Source organism: Seriola dumerili, unplaced genomic scaffold, assembly GCF_002260705.1.
Source record: "Seriola dumerili isolate Sdu_G_001 unplaced genomic scaffold, Sdu_1.0 BDQW01001323.1, whole genome shotgun sequence".
NCBI lineage: Eukaryota > Metazoa > Chordata > Actinopteri > Carangiformes > Carangidae > Seriola > Seriola dumerili.
In genome coordinates this window covers 343,867-353,578 of record NW_019175578.1, presented here as the reverse complement: position 1 = coordinate 353,578, position 9,712 = coordinate 343,867, and the positions used below count along the sequence as shown (strand labels likewise).

At 40.7% G+C, this 9,712-nt stretch overlaps 1 protein-coding gene across 1 annotated transcript; it reads right to left on the bottom strand.

Moving 5' to 3' along the window:
- Window positions 1–666: 666 nt before the first annotated feature.
- Window positions 667–9,393, bottom strand: LOC111238450 (prohibitin-2-like). Its single transcript, XM_022767961.1, has 10 exons — window positions 9,322–9,393; window positions 7,924–8,056; window positions 6,301–6,385; window positions 5,141–5,220; window positions 4,106–4,290; window positions 3,759–3,888; window positions 2,546–2,649; window positions 2,354–2,431; window positions 2,118–2,197; window positions 667–1,373 (listed from the first exon to the last, which is right to left on the bottom strand). Exons 1-10 carry the CDS (start codon window positions 9,340–9,342, stop codon window positions 1,349–1,351), a joined length of 921 nt encoding a protein of 306 aa, XP_022623682.1. The 5' UTR covers window positions 9,343–9,393; the 3' UTR covers window positions 667–1,348.
- Between the last annotated feature and the right edge of the window lie 319 nt (window positions 9,394–9,712).

The window sequence follows — 9,712 nt, the reverse complement described above, 5'->3', positions numbered from 1 at the left end:
CAGTTTGTTCAGACTTCAAGGGTCTGACCTCCTGTTGCAGCTCACGAGTCTCCCACCAGCATGAAACATCAATACACCTTCATGCTGCGTTCAATTACTCCTGATCGTAAAGGTTGAAGCGTTTTAACACATTTACTACAAACCAAAACACGTCATAGCTGAAACATTTGATAAACCTGCTGCTATCTGTGAGATTTTAAAGCACATTTGTCCTGCAGTCCGTTTGTTATAACGATCCATTCAGATGAACGTACTCGTGAACATCGTGGAGGAGCAGGGATGTCACAGGAAAAGCAATAAAGCCTTTCTTTAATTTCAATTTGAACAATCGTCCAAGAGATATTCTCTCATCTGATGTTTTGATGGCGCCTCTGTGTCCTATACAAAACCATCTATTTATCTATTTATTCAGGTTTACCCTTTACCCTCTTTCTGATTGGTCAAGAGATTCCAGACTCTGTCTTTAGTCACAATGATCAAGATGGAGAATCACATTCTTCTGGAGAAATATGACAATGATAAACAAACATATGAAAAAAGAAAAGAACAGTTTGACACCATGATGGACACACACATCAGTGAGTGGATTATTTTCAATGTACAATTTACTTTAGCTGATGTTTTAAGCTAAACTCAATAAAATCAGAACGCTAAGATACAACAACATGTACTTAAAACAAAAGTTTATTAACAGATAAATTAGTATTAAGTTGGTCTGCCAACACTGGCTGTGTTATCTGGTTTTCTGCATGAATCCACACACACCTCCTAACGTGTGTAACACCCCTGACAAACACTCCAGTGTCAAACCTGTGAGGATGAGATGTGTGTAGAGCAGAGGAAGGACTGGCAGCCAGATCAGGACCAACTCTGGGAGATGAACACAGCAGTGAAATATACGTCATTTAATACATGATATCTTGTTTGATTTTTTGGACATGAGACCTGGCAGCTCGTCCTGACAGAAGACACTGATCTCCTAAATATTCTCAAGTATTGTTGCACTAATTCTTCTTCATGAAAGTCCTTTACACACTGATCCTGTGCAGGAAGTACTTTCTGTTTGACACGTCTTTGATTTGTTCACTGCCAAGTTGAAATGAGATCACGTCAATAATTCATTCACAAAACTTTAGGATAATACAGGCCACTCCCTAAAGTCTTATATATTATGTCAGAGGAAAAAAAAAAATAAACATAAAAAAATGTAATTGCTTCTTTGTTGTTGTCCACATTCAGACGTGTCTAGAATCATGTATGTTGATTCTCTAATGCAACAGGTGAAGCTGAGTGTTCAGATGGAGCTGACGACAGGAAACTTCTGCTGCTTCTCTCCACGTCCTCTTCATTACTTCTTTGGACCCAGAGACAAACTGTAAAACAGCAGCTCATTAGTCACACTGCTGCACACGGTACAACATCTGCTCCAGACTTCTTCAGACCACATTTCACATCTGGATAAACTAGACGTTACTGTACATTCTGACCATGTATGCTATTACAGTGCATTCATATTTATTCACACAGTCTGTTTTGTTTTTGTTTTTTTAACAAATAAAAATCTTTTCTTCACATGTACAAACTTGAAGCAGAAACCTACAGATTTTAAGTTTATTTACAATCACAAACCTGGAATTATTTACCTGCTTAAAATCTTTTTAAGCCTAATTTTAGCTCATAGTTTCTTAACATCTAACTTCATGTAGTCTGGTCTAGCAGCTGTACTCTTTAATATTTTCTAACGACGACTCGCTCCTCTACAGAAGCGAGTTGACACTGTCGACACATCGTCTTCTCTTTAGTCGTCGCTCGTGTTTTTGTGAATGAAACAGACAAACACAAACGTGGGACAGGTGGTCTTATATGACAATTTGAATTAAAACAGTCTGAAGCTCATTACTGTCGCAGTACAACCAGGGAGGGGAGGGGAGGGGACCAACGAGTATTTTAACTCTGCTTTTCAGCTACATGATGAGATTAACCCTCTTCCCTTTCTGTATCTATAAAAACATCATGGATTCTACCAAGAAAAGGAGGTTAGTAACTAAAGGCCGAGTGACTGCCCTGATGTCACGTGTTAGGAGATGTTTAGAGAGAGTGAGTGTGAGAAGACCTACTTGTTAAAAGACACCTGGTCTTGTAAGTTCAGGACCAAACTTTCAGCGTTAAGGTACACCTTGTTCTGAGATGTTGCCACCTGGAAGGAGACACATCAGCCATCATCATCATCAATGACTTTTTCAGCTGCTCATTCTGCAGTACTCACACAGAATTTAAAGTTTATTCAAAATCAAGTTAAAATCAAAGTGAACAGACAGAAATGATGCAACAGGAGATAAAAACAAGAGCTAACCGTCTTAGCGATGGTCTGTGCCGCTCTGATTCGCCTCAGCTTCAGGTAACCTGGGTTCTTAGTCACCGCTTGACCCAACTGACACACACACACACACACACAGTTAACAAGTTATTGACATTCATACAGCATGTCAGAGCTTTCACATTATTTCTCAGTGTGACAGCGAGAACCACGTCGCTCGTCACTCACCATTTTGGCAGCTTCAGCCTCTCCTTCAGCCTGGATGATCTTCTGTCTCTGATCCTGTTTGGCTTTCTCCACATAGAACTGGGCTCTCTGGGCCTCTTGCTGGGCTAAACACACACACACACACACACACACACATTATCAATGATAAAGTTCTTCTTATATAAACTTTGTGATTCTTCAAAAACTTCCAAAGTAAAAAAAAAAAGAAGCAATTTTCAGAGGTAAACATTTCTACAAAGAGACTTTTTCATGAATATTTTGCCCCTTTCTGTGAACACTGACCACATGTTACAGCAGGTTAAACAGCTGGGACTCAACGAGCTGACTGCTATTTGCTTATTTTGCAAAGTTCTTGAATATATATGTGAATATCTGCTGTCTCCATTAGACTGAAGCAACATTTCGTGCCCCAATACTGATGCTGATCTGGACATTAAAAGGATAGTTCGGGTGTTTTTTGGCGTGGGGTTGTGTGAGGCAGTTGTATATAAATCGGTACATTACCAGCAGCGGATTATGATGAGCGCGGTCCCGGTTAAGAAAGCTGATTGGGGTCACCGGCGGAGTTTTAAAACGCCAGCTGAATCCGTTTAAATGTGGATTCATGTAGAATATTTTCAGCAGCTTATCCTCCCGTAAAAACAGCACTTTCCTTTGGCGTTGTAGTTTTTCAACTGCTGAACCACCGTATTGCTACGCACAACCGCACCTATGAAGTGCACTGTATTATGCTGCAGCCGCAGGTCAGCTGAGTGAATCAGAACAAATGTAGAACTGGAGGAAAGTACGCGAGAAGATAAACTTCTGTAAATATTCTACATGAAGCTACATTTAAATGGATATTGGATTGTTTCAGTTGGGCGTTTTTTTTAAAAGTGTCTAAAACACGTTTTTTCTCGTGGCCCCGCCCACAGCCACACACCGCTCTGCCGGCTTTCCTAACTGGGACTGCGCTTATCATAATCTACTGCAGGTAATGTACCGACTATATATGACTACCTCACACAACCCCGCGTCAAAACACCACAACTATCCCTTTGAACAAGAACCCCTTTTAAATATGAGCTTTCCTTTACTTGTAATTAACATTTCAATTAACAAGTGTTTAAATTAAAACAGTCTCAGATTAACGGGGCGTCTGAGCGTCATAACAAACAGGCAGCAGACTGGCTCACACTGGCTGACGACATGACTGTGTTATATTGAGCCTTACCGACTTGCTTGGCCTCCACTGCAGCGGTGTACTGGCTGCTGAAGCTCAGCTCGGTGATGGACACGTCGTCCAGAATGATGTTAAAGTCTTGGGCTCTCTCAAACAGCTCCCTGCGCACCAGCAGGGACACCTACACAACAATACAGACCAACAACACTCAACACTGCACCGACAACAACATCACACAGGAGGTTTGTCGTTTTATGTTGTTGGATTGTGTTGTACTCTGTACGTTATAAACTTCTCAATATGTTGTGGCAGTTGATTGTTACATTAATTGGTTGAGATTAATTGATTGAAAGGGATACATACAGTACACAGAGATGTTGCCGTGGTGACAGCAGTACCTGAGCTCTCTGTGTGATGAGCTGCGAGGCGTTAAACTTCGCCACCACAGACTTCAGGACCTCGTTGACGATGGAGGGCAGGACTCTCTCGTCGTAGTCCTTCCCCAGCCGCTGGTACATGACCGGGAGGTTGGACGCCATGGGTCTGGACAACACTCGCACCGCTATGTTCACCATCTGCAGATCTACACAAACATATATATATATATATATCTATCTATATGAAGATACACTAACTTGTTTAAATGCCAACAGCTGATGTTCATCTGTGGTCATGTTAGCGCCCTCTTCTGGTACAAACCATGTCTACACCAAAAACTTACTTCTCAAGTCTTTTATATCGATACGATCTCTGTATTAATTCTATTTAATTCTACTGTGAATCACCACAAAATGCGTTTGATTTTTGAATCCACATGATTCATATTCACTCCCTCTGAGCCTTGCGAGATGAAGCTGCAGATAACAGGGTTCTCAAGATGTTTTGTCATACAGAAAGAGTTTAAAAGTTGTCTTCTGATGTCACGTTCCTGCGTTGTATTTCCTGAAATACAGATGTCTAACTCTAACTTTTAGCTTTTAACTCCACTTTTAACTTTTTAGACTGGAATTACCATGTTCACCAATTCACAGTTTACATCCATGTCTGTCCAGACTCATAATACATGTTGTGAACACTTTGAAGGGATTTAATAAAAGATATTAAGTGTGTTTTGTCAAAAATAACATTAATTCTTGAGTTACGGCCCACAAAGGTGATTTGTGAGGTCACAGTGACCTTTGACCTTTGACCACCAAAATGTAATCAGTTCATTCTTGAGTCCACGTGAACGATTGTGGTAAATTAGATGAGATATCATGTTCACAAGAATGGGACAGACAGACTGAAAACATAACATGAGGGAATGACCCAGTCACACAACATCACAACACAGATGGGTACATTCAGACAACCGTGTGTGTGTGTGTGCGTGCGTGCGTGCGTGCGTGCGTGCGTGCGTGCGTGCGTGCGTGCGTGTCTCCAGTGTTTGTTACCTTTGCTGCCAGTCAGAGAGGAGATCTTCCTGGGTTTGGCTCTGATATCATAGATGATGGGATACTGGAACCAGGGGATCCTACAACAGAGACACTGGTGTCATGTCAGGTAGTTCTGGTACGATGATCTGTTTTAGGTCTAGAGGATTTAATCACCAGAGTCTTCTGTCTGAAACCTGCTACTAACTGGCTTCAACATAAACTGAATGCCAATGACAAAGACAGGATGCAGGCCTTCTCCTCCTTCTCCTTCAACCCTGATGAGCTCAAACCACTGTCCACTGTGGCGTCACTCTTCTTCTGCAGCATCACTCACTCAACTGCGTGGCTGGAGTGGCCCGGTCCAATCCTCTTACTGAGCTCAGTGTTGGTTTCAGTTAATATAGGTGAACAAACAGACTGTGTCAGAAACTAAACCAAAATACTTCAGAGATGTAGGTCACGGTTTATTGTCCATCACTGTCTCAACCTCTCCCCCTTGTGCCTGCCGCCTTGTTGCTATGACTCTTGAGATTTAGTTCAGGTGCCTCCATTTCTTTTGGTCTTCTCTGAGATGTTTCTACACCTTGAATGGAGTCCGCCTGCGATAAACTCAGCTGATTGGACATGATGTGGAAAGACACACATCTGTCTATATCAGGTCTCACAGCTTGCACATCAGGGGACAAACCATGAGGAGGAAGGAGCTGCCTGCGGAGCTCAGAGAGAGGATTCAGATCTGGTTCCTAAGAGAACAGTGGCCTCCATCATTCTGAAATGGGGGTAGTTTGGAAAAACCAGGACTCTTCTTAGAGCTGGACGCCAAACTGAGCAATCAGGGGAGAAGGGCCTTGGTAAGAGAAGTGACCAAGAACCTGATGGTCTCTCTGGCTGAGCTCCAGAGAATCTGTGTGGAGATGGAGAAACTTCCAGAAGGAAAACCATCACCGCAGCTCTCCACTGATCTGGACTTTATAGCAGAGTGAGTAACTGTGGTTGCACTAGCCCGCTCTGGTCTACTCTGCCCACAGACTTGTCATGTTACACAGGACCTGCCATCTTTAGGTTGGCAACCAATCAAAAATGACAACCTGTGATTGTGACACCAATTAAATCCATGATAGTCAGACAGACCAGTACAGATACTGGAACAAATAAGTTAATTAATGAACCGATCCCACCTGAAATGCAGCCCCTCAGCCAGAACAGTGTCCATCTGCATCCCTCCAATCCTGTTGAAGATGATGGCTCTGTGACCACCTTCCACTGCACACACACACAAAGAATATCAGATGAATATACACAGACAGGTTACAAGTTATACAAGATACAAGAAAAATCTGAAGATGAGTGGATGAACAGGACGACAGTGCCTCCATCCACCAGCAATGAGGAGTCACTGAATGTTTGGTGAATATGAAAATGATGTGAGTCATCTGCTGTGGCCTTCAGTCACCAGATCTTAACCCACTTGAACTATGGGAGATTTTTGACCGATATGTTAGACGGTGCTCTCCACCATTGTCATCAAAACACTATAAATGAAGACGAAAGTCGAGAGACTTGTGGACTCAGTGTCAATCTAAAATGGCAAATTACAGCATTTTTGATGTTTGTCAAGAGTGATGTCATCAATTGTCCAAATCACAGAACAGATAAACTTCCATTTTATCAACTAAATCAGTTCACAGCAACTGAGACACACGCATGTGATGCACAGAATGGAGTCTAATGCAACAGCTCTGTAAGAAAGGAACCATCATCTCCTCATCAGTGGTGTTGGAAAATGAGCAAATAATGTTTAACATGATGAGTGGATGTTTTTAATTACTCGTGTTTTCTTTATTGGCAATTTGGAAATTTGAACTAAACTAAAAACTAAACTAAAATTAAACTAAAACCAAATCAAAAATGCCAAACACTGGGAACACGTAAAAAAAAAAAANTCATCTCCTCATCAGTGGTGTTGGAAAATGAGCAAATAATGTTTAACATGATGAGTGGATGTTTTTAATTACTCGTGTTTTCTTTATTGGCAATTTGGAAATTTGAACTAAACTAAAAACTAAACTAAAATTAAACTAAAACCAAATCAAAAATGCCAAACACTGGGAACACGTAAAAAAAAAAAAAAAAAAAAAAAAAAAAAAAAATACACCCAGTCAAATATTTTTGTCAGAATTTTTTTCTGATTTCAATCTTCTTCTTGAAATGTCTCGATTCAAGAGTGTCATCCCTTTCACTCTTGTTTGTCTTGATTGTTAAAGTGACCTCTGGATTAGACTAGTATGTATAGGACAAATAAAGATCCATGTGTTTGTCACCAGAACACTCAGATGGGCTCTCTAAAACAACTACTAGTGAGTTTAATAACCTGCTCTAGATTGATCTATATCTATTATCTATTACACGTCTGTTGATCATCATGTTTTTATTGTAGGTATTTAGTAAATACTAGTTTGAATGTTCAGTTAATGCTCAAAAGATAAAAGATATTTTTGTCATATAAATATTTGACCTCTTTTGAGCTGTTTTTTTTTTTTACTATTAAGAATCCAAACAGGTAATCAATAAGAACTGGAATCAATAAACACAACTGGAATTGATAAAACCCAACCCTGCAATTCTTTATATTGTGTCTGCGTTGTCAAATTTACAAACTTGTTTCTTACTTTGCAGGTTTGTTAATTACTGTATTTGCTGCCATTATCTAGGTTCAGTGCATCTGTGCCATCTGGGGACATGAACCTCTGTCTGTCACATATTGAGAGCTTGGTGTGAAAGTTCTGTACAGGTGTGTTTACCTGTGTAGGTAGCTTCTTTAACGCCATATGCCAAAGCACCAGCTCCCAACAGCAGCTTCAGTCCTAATCCTGCCCCTCTGCCACCAGACGAAGACATCCGGCCTGCCAGATCCCTCAGGTGCTGGACGAAACGCTGCGAGAGAATATAACATAAGATCACAGTCATGTACAGGAGGGGGTGACTCTACAGTAGCACTGAAATGATTGGTCATCATGAACCGAATGTCTTGGAAAATTTTAAGACATCACTTTGGGCTGAAGTTCTGAATGAAAATGAATCAAATCCTACAGAATGTAGGTTTCTAATGAAAATGCAGATTCTTATAACAGTTTTAATAGTAAACATGTATTAGTTGATATTTCTTACTTTTATATGTTGGCAGTAGTAACTGTGCACACTTATTATTATTTAAACAGCACATTAGATTATCAAATACAAACTCCAAGGCATGTCAACACCTGCAGACTGACAGGTGACCGATAGGTGATTCAGCATCATCATCGGAAACTGACATCACTCCAGATGATGATTTAGAGCAGTGGTTCACACCAAGGATCCTGAACTGACACAAATTAGACCACAGACCCCCACCACCTGATAAGATTTTTACATTTAGATGTTTTATTACAGAAAGTGTTTGAAACCCACGACTGAAATAGTCATACATCATCATACATTCTGTCATTGTGTTATTTCTGAATGGAATTATAGTGAACATAAACATCTCAGCCCAGGTCTAATTCAGTAAGGTGTCTGAGGGTTCTGTCACGGACTGCTGTACACTTTCCAGGAGTCCACACCTCTGCAAGATTTGCTGGTGGGGACCCACAATGCACCGCGTATTGATATTAAAAGAGCAAACAAGAACAAGAATTGAATGAGCCAGCATTTTCATTTAAAAACAACCACACATTATTAATCAACACTGTGTATGTGTAGCCTAGCTGTCCAGTTCATTACAGTCTGCCTCACATTAGAATGTGTATAACAAAGACTCTGTCCAGGTAAAACGGGGAGAATTTACCGGTCTGGAATCACCTTAAAACTGACTGAGCGGACTGAATGAATAGAACAAGGCCTACAGACCCGCTCTCTTCTGTCTGTTTGTACCAGTATGTGATATTAGTCTGTTAACAGCCACCAACGGTCAAGTCAAGATACGACCTTTTCAAAAACGACGGTTGGTTGTGAAGTTTAGCGGCGCACGAGACAACTTGAGCGACATGCTAACTGACCTGGCTAACACTTGCCCACGTTAACTAACAGCTAGCTGGTTAACAGGGCTAACGTTAACTCATTAACGGACCGTTCGTTATTTTAGTCACAGATAAACACGTCGCTCATCACCGTGGGAAAAAAAATAGTTAATTCAATAATTTAACATTTAAAACACTCACATTGGGCTCCTTGTTCGCCATGCTGCTGCACGTCAAACTCCAAGGTCGAGTCAACACCCCCCGACTCGTAGACCGCAAAGACTACTGGGATACGTAGTTCTTCTTCTTCCTCCTTTTTAAAATGGGTTGGCAACCTGGTGTTGTAGGTGCATTACCGCCACCTTCTGCTTTGGAGTGTGGACCAGAAACTAAAGCTACGGTCGAAAAGTCAAAATAACCTCCTTTCCTAATTAATATTTTCAGTATTACTATTCATATTTATACTTTAAATTTACCCCCTGGCAATTTATTTTTATACATTTTTTATTTTCTTATTTTCCTTTGGTTGTTAAGCTGTATATTTGTTTATACATCTACTTATTCTGATGAACTATTTGCCCATTTACTGTGT